General features: G+C 44.4%; 1 protein-coding gene across 1 annotated transcript in view; it reads right to left on the reverse strand.

The window, feature by feature from the left end:
- Positions 1-229: 229 nt before the first annotated feature.
- Positions 230-17,109, reverse strand: part of LOC115121452 (zinc finger protein 501-like) — a 38,715-nt gene continuing 21,835 nt past the window's right edge. Inside the window, exon 2 of the mRNA XM_065016765.1 lies at positions 230-3,334. Coding sequence (XP_064872837.1) covers positions 2,022-3,334 — 1,313 coding nt within the window. The 3' untranslated portion in view covers positions 230-2,021. The remainder of the gene's footprint in view (positions 3,335-17,109) is intronic.

Raw genomic sequence — 17,109 nt, forward strand, 5'->3', positions numbered from 1 at the left:
GAATGCGATCAGCCCATTGATATTTAGAGACTATAAACCCCTGAAAGAATGCGATCAGCCCATTGATATTTAGAGACTAAAAACCCCTGAAAGAATGCGATCAGCCCATTGATATTTAGAGACTATAAACCCCTGAAAGAATGCGATCAGCCCATTGATATTTAGAGACTAAAAACCCCTGAAAGAATGCGATCAGCCCATTGATATTTAGAGACTATAAACCCCTGAAACAATGCGATCAGCCCATTGATATTTAGAGACTAAAAACCCCTGAAAGAATGCGATCAGCCCATTGATATTTAGAGACTAAAAACCCCTGAAAGAATGCGATCAGCCCATTGATATTTAGAGACTAAAAACCCCTGAAAGAATGCGATCAGCCCATTGATATTTAGAGACTAAAAACCCCTGAAAGAATGCGATCAGCCCATTGATATTTAGAGACTAAAAACCCCTGAAAGAATGCGATCAGCCCATTGATATTTAGAGACTAAAAACCCCTGAAAGAATGCGATCAGCGATCAGCCCATCCTCTAATTGGCCGTCACATAATTCTTATAGAGTTTCCATGTGGACAGGGATGTTGGTCATTTTAATCAAAGTTTACTGGAAGACAATTTATTATTTATTAAAATGTACATTTTGGACATTTTAATCCAATACCAATATTTACTGGATGACAATTTATTATTAACTAAGACAAAATCATTATAACTGAATATTTCCTGTACAATATAGGTTCAGCAAATCCCCTTATTGTTTGGGATACCTTTAAAATGTACCTTCAGAGGTCATTCAATAGTCATCAATAATAAAAAAGCAGTTCCTGTCTGAAGAGACCGACAGCCTTTAGTTACTATGCCCCCAGCCTCTGGAATAGTATAGTATAGTCTGTCAGAGAACCTGAGGGGGACCAGGAGGCATGGAGAGGCAGTCTTTAGTTACTATGCCCCCAGTCTTTAGTTACTATACCCCCAGCCTCTGGAATAGTATAGTATAGTCTGTCAGAGAACCTGAGGGGGACCAAGAGGCATGGAGAGGCAGCCTTTAGTTACTATGCCCCCAGACTCTGGACTAGCCAGCCAGAGAACCTGAGGGGGACCAAGAGGCATGGAGAGGCAGCCTTTAGTTACTATGCCCCCAGCCTCTGGAATAGTATAGTATGTCAGAGAACCTGAGGGGGACCAAGAGGCATGGAGAGGCAGCCTTTAGTTACTATGCCCCCAGCCTCTGGAATAGTATAGTATAGTCTGTCAGAGAACCTGCGGGGGATCAAGAGGCATGGAGAGGCAGCCTTTAGTTACTATGCCCCTAGTCTTTAGTTACTATGCCCCCAGCCTCTGGAATAGTATAGTATAGTCTGTCAGAGAACCTGAGGGGGACCAAGAGGCATGGAGAGGCAGCCTTTAGTTACTATGCCCCCAGCCTCTGGAATAGTATAGTATAGTCTGTCAGAGAACCTGAGGGGGACCAAGAGGCATGGAGAGGCAGCCTTTAGTTACTATGCCCCCAGCCTCTGGAATAGTATAGTATAGTCTGTCAGAGAACCTGAGGGGGATCAAGAGGCATGGAGAGGCAGCCTTTAGTTACTATGCCCCCAGCAATTTGTAAGTCGCTCTGGATAAGAGCGTCTGCTAAATGACTTAAATGTAAATGTTAGTTACTATGCCCCCAGACTCTGGAATAGTATAGTATAGTCTGTCAGAGAACCTGAGTGGAGCTGAAACTGTGGACATTTCTAAAAGAGATTTTAAAATACATTTTTAGCTTTTCTTTTCCTCAGGGTGCTTTTTAGTTGTGCCGTTTTTATTGTTAATGTTTAGTTAAAAAAAAAAAATCTTATGTTTGTTGAGTCGTAAATATTTCAGTTTTTTCCCCCCATCATTTTCTTCCTGTGAAGCCCATTGTGTTGCATTCCATGTCTGAAAGGTGCTGTATAAATATAGTTTGGTTTGATGTGATTTTAGGTCATGTGACCGGGACAATGTATTTCCTCACTGGGAAGAGGTTCTCTAACTGCGTTAGATTCTTTCCTCACTGGGACCAACTGTGTGGTTTATCCCCTGTGGGTGTAATTGTGCGTTTTCTTCCCCTGTGTGTTTCCTTTTATGTAATTTTAGGTCATGTGATCGTGAATATCTCTTTCCACACAGGGCGCAATGGTAAAGCTTCTCCCCTGTGTGTGTCCTCTCATGCTCCTTCATGTTATCTAATGACCTAAATAATTTTCCACAATGGGAACAGGGGTAAGGCTTCTCTCCAGAGTGTATTTTCTTATGTTTGTTCAGGTTCCCTAAATACAAAAAACACTTTCCACACTGGGAGCAACTATGTGGTTTTTCCCCTGTGTGTGTCAGCTCATGCGATTTTAGGTCATGTGATCGTAAGAAACTATTTCCACATTGAGAGCAATGGTAAGATTTCTCCCTTGTGTGTGTCCTCTGGTGCTTTTTTAGGTCCGATGATGTTGAAAATCTCTTTCCACAATTGGAGCAGTGGTAAGGCTTTTCTCCTGTATGTGTCCTCTCGTGTGTTTTAAGGTATAGTGACCTTGAAAATCTCTCTCCACACTGGGAGCAGTGGTAAGGCTTTTCTCCTGTGTGTTTCCTCTCGTGCTCTTTTAGGTTCCCTAACTTGGTAAAATCCTTTCCACACAGGGCACAATGGTAAGGTTTTTCCCCTGTGTGTGTCCTTTCATGCGCTTTCAGGTTATCGGAAGACCTAAAATTCTTTCCACAATGGGAACAGGGGTAAGGCTTCTCTCCAGAGTGTACTCTCTTGTGTTTGTTCAGGTTCCCTATATGAGAAAAACTCTTTCCACACTGGGAGCATTCGTAAGGCTTTTCTCCTGTGTGTTTCCTCTCATGCTCTTTTAGGTTCCTTAACTTGGTAAAATCCTTTCCACAAAGGGAGCAATGGTAAGGTTTTTCCCCTGTGTGTGTCCTCTCATGCGCTTTCAGGTTATCTGAAGACCTAAAATTCTTTCCACAATGGGAACAGGGGTAAGGCTTCTCTCCAGAGTGTATTCGCTTATGTTTGTTCAGGTTCCCTAAATGGGAAAAAAGCTTTCCACACTGGGAACAATTGTGTGGTTTTTCCCCTGTGTGTGTCCTCTCATGTGATTTTAGGTCATGTGCTCGCGAGAATCTATTTCCACACTGGGAGCATTGGAAGGGCTTTTCTCCAGTGTGTTTCCTTTCATGCTCTTTCAGCTTCCATAACCACTTAAAACTCATATTACACTGGGAGCAGTGGTGTTGCCTCGCTGGGGTCTCAGGGTCTGGTTCCCCTGAAGGACTCTTTCTGCTGTCAGATGGAGAGTCTGGTCTCTCTCCTGCCAAAGACAAACAAGAGTATTTAGTTAAACAGAGAGACCTGAATGAAAACAGTTTTATAATGGAGTTTTCCTATGAGGTTTAATCCAGACTAGAGCCCTCATTATGAAACACAACATTTGGATCCTGAATGCCGATTGGTTGATAGCTGTTAGTTATTCACGTTAATCCCGGGAAATGGCTGTTAACAGTTCCATTTTGAATTATTTCTACACATCCACTGTCCCACAGCCCTGCCAGGCAATTTATAAACTATTATCCACTAGAAAGACTCATTGAGACATTATTACCCCATGCTTACAGCCTAGCATTTGGTTTGCCAAATAGCAAGATTCTTTACCAATCCCCTCTTTTGCCTCTCCAACCGTTACACATTTTGTATGCAAAAGGAAAGATACGTATAGAACAAATTTCATATTTATTAAACAGCAATGTAACATGTTTATATAGAATGGGGCTAGAATGGTACATAAGGGGTTAAGATGGGGCTAGAATGGTACATAAGGGGTTAAGATGGGGCTAGAATGGTACATAAGGGGTTAAGATGGGGCTAGAATGGTACATAAGGGGCTAAGATGGGGCTAGAATGGTAGATAAGGGGTTAAGATGGGGCTAGAATGGTAGATAAGGGGTTAAGATGGGGCTAGAATGGTAGATAAGGGGTTAAGATGGGACTAGAATGGTAGATAAGGGGTTAAGATGGGGCTAGAATGGTAGATAAGGGGTTAAGATGGGGCTAGAATGGGAGATAATGGGTTAAGGTGGGGCTAGAATGGGAGATAAGGGGCTACGTTAGAATGGGGCTAGACTGGTAGATAACGGGTTAAGATGGGGCTAGAATGGTAGATAAGGGGTTAAGATGGGGCTAGAATGGGAGATAATGGGTTAAGGTGGGGCTAGAATGGGAGATAAGGGGCTACGTTAGAATGGGGCTAGACTGGTAGATAACGGGTTAAGATGGGGCTAGACTGGTAGATAATGGGTTAAGATGGGGCTAGAATGGTACATAAGGGGGTAAGATGGGGCTAGAATGGTACATAACTGACTCGTTATTAAACAGCAATGTACGGAACATGTTTATATATTCACGTGTAATCTCTTAAAATTACTATAACGACACCTAGTGGCTAATTGTTGGTTTGCTACTAGAATGGTACATAAGGGGTTAAGATGGGGGCTAGAATGGTACATAAGGGGTCAATATGGGTCTAGAATGGTACATGCAGGGTTAATGTGGGGCTAGAATGGTACATACAGGGTTAAGATGGGGCTAGAATGGTACATAAGGAGTTAAGATGGGGCTAGAATGGTACATAAGGGATTAAGATGGGGCTAGAATGATAGATATGGGGTTAGAATGGGAGATAAGGGGCTAAGTTAGAATGGGGCTAGAATGGTACATAAGGGGTTAAGATGGGGATAGAATGGGAGATAAGGGGGTAAGATGGGGTTATAATGGGAGATAAGGGGTTAAGATGGGGCTAGAATGGGAGATAAGGGGTTAAGATGGGGCTAGAATGGGAGATAATGGGTTAAGGTGGGGCTAGAATGGGAGATAAGGGGCTACGTTAGAATGGGGCTAGACTGGTAGATAACGGGTTAAGATGGGGCTAGAATGGTACATAAGGAGTTAAGATGGGGCTAGACTGGTAGATAATGGGTTAAGATGGGGCTAGAATGGTACATAAGGGGGTAAGATGGGGCTATAATGGTAGATAAGGGGTTAAGATGGGGATAGAATGGGAGATAAGGGGGTAAGATGGGGTTATAATGGGAGATAAGGGGTTAAGATGGGGCTAGAATGGGAGATAAGGGGTTAAGATGGGGCTAGAATGGGAGATAATGGGTTAAGGTGGGGCTAGAATGGGAGATAAGGGGCTACGTTAGAATGGGGCTAGACTGGTAGATAACGGGTTAAGATGGGGCTAGAATGGTAGATAAGGGGTTAAGATGGGGCTAGAATGGGAGATAATGGGTTAAGGTGGGGCTAGAATGGGAGATAAGGGGCTACGTTAGAATGGGGCTAGACTGGTAGATAACGGGTTAAGATGGGGCTAGACTGGTAGATAATGGGTTAAGATGGGGCTAGAATGGTACATAAGGGGGTAAGATGGGGCTAGAATGGTACATAACTGACTCGTTATTAAACAGCAATGTACGGAACATGTTTATATATTCACGTGTAATCTCTTAAAATTACTATAACGACACCTAGTGGCTAATTGTTGGTTTGCTACTAGAATGGTACATAAGGGGTTAAGATGGGGGCTAGAATGGTACATAAGGGGTCAATATGGGTCTAGAATGGTACATGCAGGGTTAATGTGGGGCTAGAATGGTACATACAGGGTTAAGATGGGGCTAGAATGGTACATAAGGAGTTAAGATGGGGCTAGAATGGTACATAAGGGATTAAGATGGGGCTAGAATGATAGATATGGGGTTAGAATGGGAGATAAGGGGCTAAGTTAGAATGGGGCTAGAATGGTACATAAGGGGTTAAGATGGGGATAGAATGGGAGATAAGGGGGTAAGATGGGGTTATAATGGGAGATAAGGGGTTAAGATGGGGCTAGAATGGGAGATAAGGGGTTAAGATGGGGCTAGAATGGGAGATAATGGGTTAAGGTGGGGCTAGAATGGGAGATAAGGGGCTACGTTAGAATGGGGCTAGACTGGTAGATAACGGGTTAAGATGGGGCTAGAATGGTAGATAAGGGGTTAAGATGGGGCTAGAATGGTAGATAAGGGGTTAAGATGGGGCTAGAATGGTAGATAAGGGGTTAAGATGGGACTAGAATGGTAGATAAGGGGTTAAGATGGGGCTAGAATGGTAGATAAGGGGTTAAGATGGGGCTAGAATGGGAGATAATGGGTTAAGGTGGGGCTAGAATGGGAGATAAGGGGCTACGTTAGAATGGGGCTAGACTGGTAGATAACGGGTTAAGATGGGGCTAGACTGGTAGATAATGGGTTAAGATGGGGCTAGAATGGTACATAAGGGGGTAAGATGGGGCTAGAATGGTACATAACTGACTCGTTATTAAACAGCAATGTACGGAACATGTTTATATATTCACGTGTAATCTCTTAAAATTACTATAACGACACCTAGTGGCTAATTGTTGGTTTGCTACTAGAATGGTACATAAGGGGTTAAGATGGGGGCTAGAATGGTACATAAGGGGTCAATATGGGTCTAGAATGGTACATGCAGGGTTAATGTGGGGCTAGAATGGTACATACAGGGTTAAGATGGGGCTAGAATGGTACATAAGGAGTTAAGATGGGGCTAGAATGGTACATAAGGGATTAAGATGGGGCTAGAATGATAGATATGGGGTTAGAATGGGAGATAAGGGGCTAAGTTAGAATGGGGCTAGAATGGTACATAAGGGGTTAAGATGGGGATAGAATGGGAGATAAGGGGTAAGATGGGGTTATAATGGGAGATAAGGGGTTAAGATGGGGCTAGAATGGGAGATAAGGGGTTAAGATGGGGCTAGAATGGGAGATAATGGGTTAAGGTGGGGCTAGAATGGGAGATAAGGGGCTACGTTAGAATGGGGCTAGACTGGTAGATAACGGGTTAAGATGGGGCTAGAATGGTACATAAGGAGTTAAGATGGGGCTAGACTGGTAGATAATGGGTTAAGATGGGGCTAGAATGGTACATAAGGGGGTAAGATGGGGCTATAATGGTAGATAAGGGGTTAAGATGGGGCTAGAATGGTAGATAAGGGGTTAAGATGGGGTTAGAATGGGAGATAAGGGGTTAAGATGGGGCTAGAATGGTACATAACGGGTTAAGATGGGGCTAGAATGGTACATAAGGGGTTAAGATGGGGCTAGAATGGTACATAAGGGGGTAAGATGGGGCTATAATGGTAGATAAGGGGTTAAGATGGGGCTAGAATGGTAGAGGGGTTAAGATGGGGTAGAATGGTAGATGGGGTTAGAAGGTTAGAATGGTAGATAATGGGAATGGTAGATAAGGTTGGGGCTAGACTGGGAGATGAAGAGGGGCTAATGGTAGATAGGGGTTAAGATGGGGTTAGAATGGTAGATAAGGGGTTAAGATGGGGCTAGAATGGTAGATAATGGGTTAAGATGGGGGGCTAGTTAAGATGGTACATAAGGGGGTAAGATGGGGCTAGAATGGTACATAACTGACTCGTTATTAAACAGCAATGTACGGAACATGTTTATATATTCACGTGTAATCTCTTAAAATTACTATAACGACACCTAGTGGCTAATTGTTGGTTTGCTACTAGAATGGTACATAAGGGGTTAAGATGGGGGCTAGAATGGTACATAAGGGGTCAATATGGGTCTAGAATGGTACATGCAGGGTTAATGTGGGGCTAGAATGGTACATACAGGGTTAAGATGGGGCTAGAATGGTACATAAGGAGTTAAGATGGGGCTAGAATGGTACATAAGGGATTAAGATGGGGCTAGAATGATAGATATGGGGTTAGAATGGGAGATAAGGGGCTAAGTTAGAATGGGGCTAGAATGGTACATAAGGGGTTAAGATGGGGATAGAATGGGAGATAAGGGGGTAAGATGGGGTTATAATGGGAGATAAGGGGTTAAGATGGGGCTAGAATGGGAGATAAGGGGTTAAGATGGGGCTAGAATGGGAGATAATGGGTTAAGGTGGGGCTAGAATGGGAGATAAGGGGCTACGTTAGAATGGGGCTAGACTGGTAGATAACGGGTTAAGATGGGGCTAGAATGGTACATAAGGAGTTAAGATGGGGCTAGACTGGTAGATAATGGGTTAAGATGGGGCTAGAATGGTACATAAGGGGGTAAGATGGGGCTATAATGGTAGATAAGGGGTTAAGATGGGGCTAGAATGGTAGATAAGGGGTTAAGATGGGGTTAGAATGGGAGATAAGGGGTTAAGATGGGGCTAGAATGGTACATAACGGGTTAAGATGGGGCTAGAATGGTACATAAGGGGTTAAGATGGGGCTAGAATGGTACATAAGGGGGTAAGATGGGGCTATAATGGTAGATAAGGGGTTAAGATGGGGCTAGAATGGTAGATAAGGGGTTAAGATGGGGCTAGAATGGTAGATAAGGGGTTAAGATGAGGTTAGAATGGTAGATAAGGGGTTAAGATGGGGTTAGAATGGTAGATAAGGGGTTAAGATGGGGCTAGACTGGTAGATACGGGGTGAAGAGGGGGCAATAATGGTAGATAAGGGGTTAAGATGGGGTTAGAATGGTAGATAAGGGGTTAAGATGGGGTTAGAATGGTAGATAAGGGGTTAAGATGGGGTTAGAATGGTAGATAAGGGGTTAAGATGGGGTTAGAATGGTAGATAAGGGGTTAAGATGGGGCTAGAATGGTAGATACGGGGTGAAGATGGGGCTAGAATGGTAGATAAGGGGTTAAGATGGGGCTAGACTGGTAGATAAGGGGTTAAGATGGGGCTAGAATGGTAGATACGGGGTGAAGATGGGGCTAGACTGGTACATAATGGGTTAAGATGGTACATAAGTGTTTACCATCAATAACAACTGGGACCTGTTTTACCATCAATATAAATTAGAACCTGTTTTACCATCAAAATCCATTAGAACCTGTTTTACCATCAAAATCAACTGGGAACGGTCTGTTTACTATCAATATATATATTTTCATTTACATTTTTTATTTAACCTTTATTTTTTTAAAGTCAGTTAAGAACAAATTCTGATTTACAATGACGGCCTAGGAACAGTGGGCTAACTGCCTTGTTTGGGAGCAGAACGACAGATTTTTACCTTGTCAGCTCGGGGATTCGATCTAGCAACCTTTCGGTTACTGGCCAACACTCTAACCACTAGGCTAACTGCCCCTTCTACAATATAAACTGGGACCGGTCTGTGTTTACCATCATTATCAATTGGGACCGGTCTGTGTTTACCATCATTACCAACTGGAACCGGTCTGTGTTTACCATCATTACCAACTGGGACCGGTCTGTGTTTACCATCATTACCAACTGGGACCGGTCTGTGTTTACCATCATTACCAACTGGGACCGGTCTGTGTTACCATCATTACCAACTGGGACCGGTCTGTGTTTACCATCATTATCAACTGGGACCGGTCTGTGTTTACCATCATTAACAACTGGGACCGGTCTGTGTTTACCATCATTACCAACTGGGACCGGTCTGTGTTTACCATCATTACCAACTGGGACCGGTCTGTGTTTACCATCATTACCAACTGGGACCTGTCTGTGTTTACCATCATTACCAACTGGGACTGGTCTGTGTTTACCATCATTATCATTACCAACTGGGACCGGTCTGTGTTTACCATCATTATCATTACCAACTGGGACCGGTCTGTGTTTACCATCATTACCAACTGGGACCGGTCTGTGTTTATCATCATTACCAACTGGGACCGGTCTGTGTTTATCATCATTACCAACTGGGACCGGTCTGTGTTTACCATCATTACCAACTGGGACCTGTCTGTGTTTACCATCATTACCAACTGGGACTGGTCTGTGTTTTCATCATTATCATTACCAACTGGGACCGGTCTGTGTTTACCATCATTATCATTACCAACTGGGACCGGTCTGTGTTTACCATCATTATCATTACCAACTGGGACCGGTCTGTATTTACCATCATTATCATTACCAACTGGGACCGGTCTGTGTTTACCATCATTATCATTACCAACTGGGACCGGTCTGTGTTTGCCATCATTATCATTACCAACTGGGACCGGTCTGTGTTTATCATCATTATCATTACCAACTGGGACCGGTCTGTGTTTACCATCATTATCATTACCAACTGGGACCGGTCTGTGTTTACCATCATTATCATTACCAACTGGGACCGGTCTGTGTTTACCATCATTATCATTACCAACTGGGGCCGGTCTGTGTTTACCATCATTATCATTACCAACTGGGACCGGCCTGTGTTTACCATCATTATCATTACCAACTGGGACCGGTCTGTGTTTACCATCATTATCAATTGGGACCGGTCTGTGTTTACCATCATTACCAACTGGAACCGGTCTGTGTTTACCATCATTACCAACTGGGACCGGTCTGTGTTTACCATCATTACCAACTGGGACCGGTCTGTGTTTACCATCATTACCAACTGGGACCGGTCTGTGTTACCATCATTACCAACTGGGACCGGTCTGTGTTTACCATCATTATCAACTGGGACCGGTCTGTGTTTACCATCATTAACAACTGGGACCGGTCTGTGTTTACCATCATTACCAACTGGGACCGGTCTGTGTTTACCATCATTACCAACTGGGACCGGTCTGTGTTTACCATCATTACCAACTGGGACCTGTCTGTGTTTACCATCATTACCAACTGGGACTGGTCTGTGTTTACCATCATTATCATTACCAACTGGGACCGGTCTGTGTTTACCATCATTATCATTACCAACTGGGACCGGTCTGTGTTTACCATCATTATCAACTGGGACCGGTCTGTGTTTACCATCATTACCACCTGGGACCGGTCTGTGTTTATCATCATTACCAACTGGGACCGGTCTGTGTTTACCATCATTACCAACTGGGACCTGTCTGTGTTTACCATCATTATCATTACCAACTGGGACCGGTCTGTGTTTACCATCATTATCATTACCAACTGGGACCGGTCTGTATTTACCATCATTATCATTACCAACTGGGACCGGTCTGTGTTTACCATCATTATCATTACCAACTGGGACCGGTCTGTGTTTGCCATCATTATCATTACCAACTGGGACCGGTCTGTGTTTATCATCATTATCATTACCAACTGGGACCGGTCTGTGTTTACCATCATTATCATTACCAACTGGGACCGGTCTGTGTTTACCATCATTATCATTACCAACTGGGACCGGTCTGTGTTTACCATCATTATCATTACCAACTGGGGCCGGTCTGTGTTTACCATCATTATCATTACCAACTGGGACCGGCCTGTGTTTACGATCATTATCATTACCAACTGGGACCGGTCTGTGTTTACCATCATTACCAACTGGGACTGGTCTGTGTCTACCATCATTATCATTACCAACTGGGACTGGTCTGTGTTTACCATAATTACCAACTGGGACCGGTCTGTGTTTACCATCATTACCAACTGGGACCGGTCTGTGTTTGCCATCATTATCATTACCAACTGGGACCGGTCTGTGTTTATCAAAATTATCATTACCAACTGGGACCGGTCTGTGTTTACCATCATTATCATTACCAACTGGGACCAGTCTGTGTTTACCATCATTATCATTACCAACTGGGACCGGTCTGTGTTTACCATCATTACCAACTGGGACTGGTCTGTGTTTACCATCATTATCATTACCAACATGGACCGGTCTGTGTTTACCATCATTACCAACTGGGACCGGTCTGTGTTTGCCATCATTATCATTACCAACTGGGACCGGTCTGTGTTTATCAAAATTATCATTACCAATTGGGACCGGTCTGTGTTTACCATCATTATCATTACCAACTGGGACCGGTCTGTGTTTACCATCATTATCATTACCAACTGGGATCGGTCTGTGTTTACCATCATTACCAACTGGGACTGGTCTGTGTTTACCATCATTATCATTACCAACTGGGACTGGTCTGTGTTTACCATAATTACCAACTGGGACCGGTCTGTGTTTACCATCATTACCAACTGGGACCGGTCTGTGTTTACCATCATTACCAACTGGGACCGGTCTGTGTTTACCATCATTATCATTACCAACTGGGACCGGTCTGTGTTTACCATCATTACCAACTGGGACCGGTCTGTGTTTACCATCATTACCAACTGGGACCGGTCTGTGTTTACCATCATTACCAACTGGGACCGGTCTGTGTTTACCATCATTACCAACTGGGACCGGTCTGTGTTTACCATCATTACCAACTGGGACCGGTCTGTGTTTACCATCATTACCAACTGGGACCGGTCTGTGTTTACCATCATTACCAACTGGGACCGGTCTTTGTTTATCATCATTACCAACTGGGACTGGTCTGTGTTTACCATCATTATCATTACCAACTGGGACTGGTCTGTGTTTACCATCATTACCAACTGGGACCGGTCTGTGTTTACCATCATTATCAACTGGGACCGGTCTGTGTTTACCATCATTATCAACTGGGACCGGTCTGTGTTTACCATCATTATCATTACCAACTGGGACTGGTCTGTGATTACCATCATCACCAACTGGGACCGGTCTGTGTTTACCATCATTACCAACTGGGACCGGTCTGTGTTTATCATCATTACCAACTGGGACCGGTCTGTGTTTACCATCATTACCAACTGGGACCGGTCTGTGTTTATCATCATTACCAACTGGGACCGGTCTGTGTTTATTATCATTACCAACTGGGACTGGTCTGTGTTTACCATCATTATCATTACCAACTGGGACTGGTCTGTGTTTACCATCATTACCAACTGGGACCGGTCTGTGTTTACCATCATTACCAACTGGGACCGGTCTGTGTTTACCATCATTACCAACTGGGACCGGTCTGTGTTTACATCATTACCAACTGGGACCGGTCTGTGTTCACCATCATTACCAACTGGGACCAGTCTGTGTTTACCATCATTACCAACTGGGACCGGTCTGTGTTTACCATCATTATCATTATCAACTGGGATTGGTCTGTGTTTACCATCATTATCATTACCAACTGGGACCAGTCTGTGTTTACCATCATTACCAACTGGGACCGGTCTGTGATTATCATCATTACCAACTGGGACCGGTCTGTGTTTACCATCATTACCAACTGGGACCGTTCTGTGTTTACCATCATTATCATTATCAACTGGGATCGGTTTACCATCATTCTGGGACCGGTCTGTTTACCATCATTACCAACTGGGACCGGTCTGTGTTTACCATCATTACCAACTGGGACCGGTCTGTGTTTATCATCATTACCAACTGGGACCGGTCTGTGTTTACCATCATTACCAACTGGGACCGGTCTGTGTTTACCATCATTACCAACTGGGACCGGTCTGTGTTTACCATCATTACCAACTGGGACCGGTCTGTGTTTACCATCATTACCAACTGGGACCGGTCTGTGTTTACCATCATTACCAACTGGGACCGGTCTGTGTTTACCATCATTACCAACTGGGACCGGTCTGTGTTTATCATCATTACCAACTGGGACCGGTCTGTGTTTACCATCATTACCAACTGGGACCGGTCTGTGTTTACCATCATTACCAACTGGGACCGGTCTGTGTTTACCATCATTACCAACTGGGACCGGTCTGTGTTTACCATCATTACCAACTGGGACCGGTCTGTGTTTACCATCATTATCATTATTAACTGGGATCGGTCTGTGTTTACCATCATTATCAACTGGGACCGGTCTGTGTTTACCATCATTACCAACTGGGACCGGTCTGTGTTTACCATCATTATCATTACCAACTGGGACCGGTCTGTGTTTACCATCGTTATCATTATCAACTGGGACCAGTCTGTGTTTACCATCATTACCAACTGGGACCGGTCTGTGTTTATCACCATTCCCAACTGGGACCGGTCTGTGTTTACCATCATTACCAACTGGGACCGGTCTGTGTTTACCATCATTACCAACTGGGACCGGTCTGTGTTTACCATCATTACCAACTGGGACCGGTCTGTGTTTACCATCATTATCAACTGGGACCGGTCTGTGTTTACCAACCGGGACCGGTCTGTGTTTACCATCATTACCAACTGGGACCGGTCTGTGTTTATCATCATTACCAACTGGGACTGGTCTGTGTTTACCATCATTATCATTACCAACTGGGACTGGTCTGTGTTTACCATCATTACCAACTGGGACCGGTCTGTGTTTACCATCATTACCAACTGGGACCGGTCTGTGTTTACCATCATTACCAACTGGGACCGGTCTGTGTTTACCATCATTACCAACTGGGACCGGTCTGTGTTTACCATCATTACCAACTGGGACCGGTCTGTGTTTACCATCATTATCATTATCAACTGGGATCTGTCTGTGTTTACCATCATTATCATTACCAACTGGGACCAGTCTGTGTTTACCATCATTACCAACTGGGACCGGTCTGTGTTTATCATCATTACCAACTGGGACCGGTCTGTGTTTACCATCATTACCAACTGGGACCGGTCTGTGTTACCATCATTACCAACTGGGACCGGTCTGTGTTTATCATCATTACCAACTGGGACTGGTCTGTGTTTACCATCATTATCATTACTAACTGGGACCGGTCTGTGTTTACCATCATTACCAACTGGGACCGGTCTGTGTTTACCATCATTACCAACTGGGACCGGTCTGTGTTTACCATCATTACCAACTGGGACCGGTCTGTGTTTACCATCATTATCAACTGGGACCGGTCTGTGTTTACCAACTGTGACCGGTCTGTGTTTACCATCATTACCAACTGGGACCGGTCTGTGTTTACCATCATTACCAACTGGGACCGGTCTGTGTTTACCATCATTATCATTGCCAACTGGGACCGGTCTGGGGCGGTAGGGTAGCCTAGTGGTTAGAGCGTTGGACTAGTAACCGCAAGGTTGCAAGTTCAAACCCCGGAGCTGACAAGGTACAAATCTGTCGTTCTGCCCCTGAACAGGCAGTTAACCCACTGTTCCTAGGCCGTCATTGAAAATAAGAATTTGTTCTTAACTGACCTGCCTGGTTAAATAAAGGTAAAATAAAAAATAAAATAAAATTATCATTACCAACTGGGACCGGTCTGTGTTTACCATCATTATCAACTGGGACCGGTCTGTGTTTACCATCATTATCATTACCAACTGGGACCGGTCTGTGTTTACTATCATTATCAACTGGGACCGGTCTGTGTTTACTATCATTATCAACTGGGACCAGTCTGTGTTTACCATCATTACCAACTGGGACCGGTCTGTGTTTACCATCATTATCAACTGGGACCGGTCTGTGTTTACCATCATTATTAACTGGGACCGGTCTGTGTTTACCATCATTATCAACTGGGACCGGTCTGTGTTTATCATCATTATCAACTGGGCACCGGTCTGTGTTACCATCATTACCAACTGGGACCGGTCTGTGTTTACCATCATTACCAACTGGGACTGGTCTGTGTTTACCATCATTACCAACTGGGACCGGTCTGTGTTTACCATCATTACCAACTGTGACCGGTCTGTGTTTACCATCATTATCAACTGGGACCGGTCTGTGTTTACCATCATTACCAACTGGGACCGGTCTGTGTTTACCATCATTACCAACTGGGACCGGTCTGTGTTTACCATCATTACCAACTGGGACCGGTCTGTGTTTACCATCATTACCAACTGGGACCGGTCTTTGTTTATCATCATTACCAACTGGGACTGGTCTGTGTTTACCATCATTATCATTACCAACTGGGACTGGTCTGTGTTTACCATCATTACCAACTGGGACCGGTCTGTGTTTACCATCATTACCAACTGGGACCGGTCTGTGTTTACCATCATTACCAACTGGGACCGGTCTGTGTTTACCATCATTATCAACTGGGACCGGTCTGTGTTTACCATCATTATCAACTGGGACCGGTCTGTGTTTACCATCATTATCATTACCAACTGGGACTGGTCTGTGTTTACCATCATCACCAACTGGGACCGGTCTGTGTTTACCATCATTACCAACTGGGACCGGTCTGTGTTTATCATCATTACCAACTGGGACCGGTCTGTGTTTACCATCATTACCAACTGGGACCGGTCTGTGTTTATCATCATTACCAACTGGGACCGGTCTGTGTTTATCATCATTACCAACTGGGACTGGTCTGTGTTTACCATCATTATCATTACCAACTGGGACTGGTCTGTGTTTACCATCATTACCAACTGGGACCGGTCTGTGTTTACCATCATTACCAACTGGGACCGGTCTGTGTTTACCATCATTACCAACTGGGACCGGTCTGTGTTTACATCATTACCAACTGGGACAACTGGGTCTGTGTTTCACCATCATTACCAACTGGGACCAGTCTGTGTTTACCATCCATCATTACCAACTGGGACAGTCGGTCTGTTGTTTACCATCATTACCAACTGGGATCGGTCTGTGTTTATCATCATTACCAACTGGGACCGGTCTGTGTTTACCATCATTACCAACTGGGACCGGTCTGTGTTTACCATCATTACCAACTGGCACCGGTCTGTGTTTACCATCATTACCAACTGGGACCGGTCTGTGTTTACCATCATTACCAACTGGGACCGGTCTGTGTTTACCATCATTACCAACTGGGACCGGTCTGTGTTTACCATCATTATCATTATTAACTGGGATCGGTCTGTGTTTACCATCATTATCAACTGGGACCGGTCTGTGTTTACCATCATTACCAACTGGGACCGGTCTGTGTTTACCATCGTTATCATTATCAACTGGGACCAGTCTGTGTTTACCATCATTACCAACTGGGACCGGTCTGTGTTTATCACCATTCCCAACTGGGACCGGTCTGTGTTTACCATCATTACCAACTGGGACCGGTCTGTGTTTACCATCATTACCAACTGGGACCGGTCTGTGTTTACAATCATTACCAACTGGGACCGGTCTGTGTTTACCATCATTATCAACTGGGACCGGTCTGTGTTTACCAACCGGGACCGGTCTGTGTTTACCATCATTACCAACTGGGACCGGTCTGTGTTT

Source organism: Oncorhynchus nerka, unplaced genomic scaffold (genome assembly GCF_034236695.1).
Source record: "Oncorhynchus nerka isolate Pitt River unplaced genomic scaffold, Oner_Uvic_2.0 unplaced_scaffold_887, whole genome shotgun sequence".
NCBI lineage: Eukaryota > Metazoa > Chordata > Actinopteri > Salmoniformes > Salmonidae > Oncorhynchus > Oncorhynchus nerka.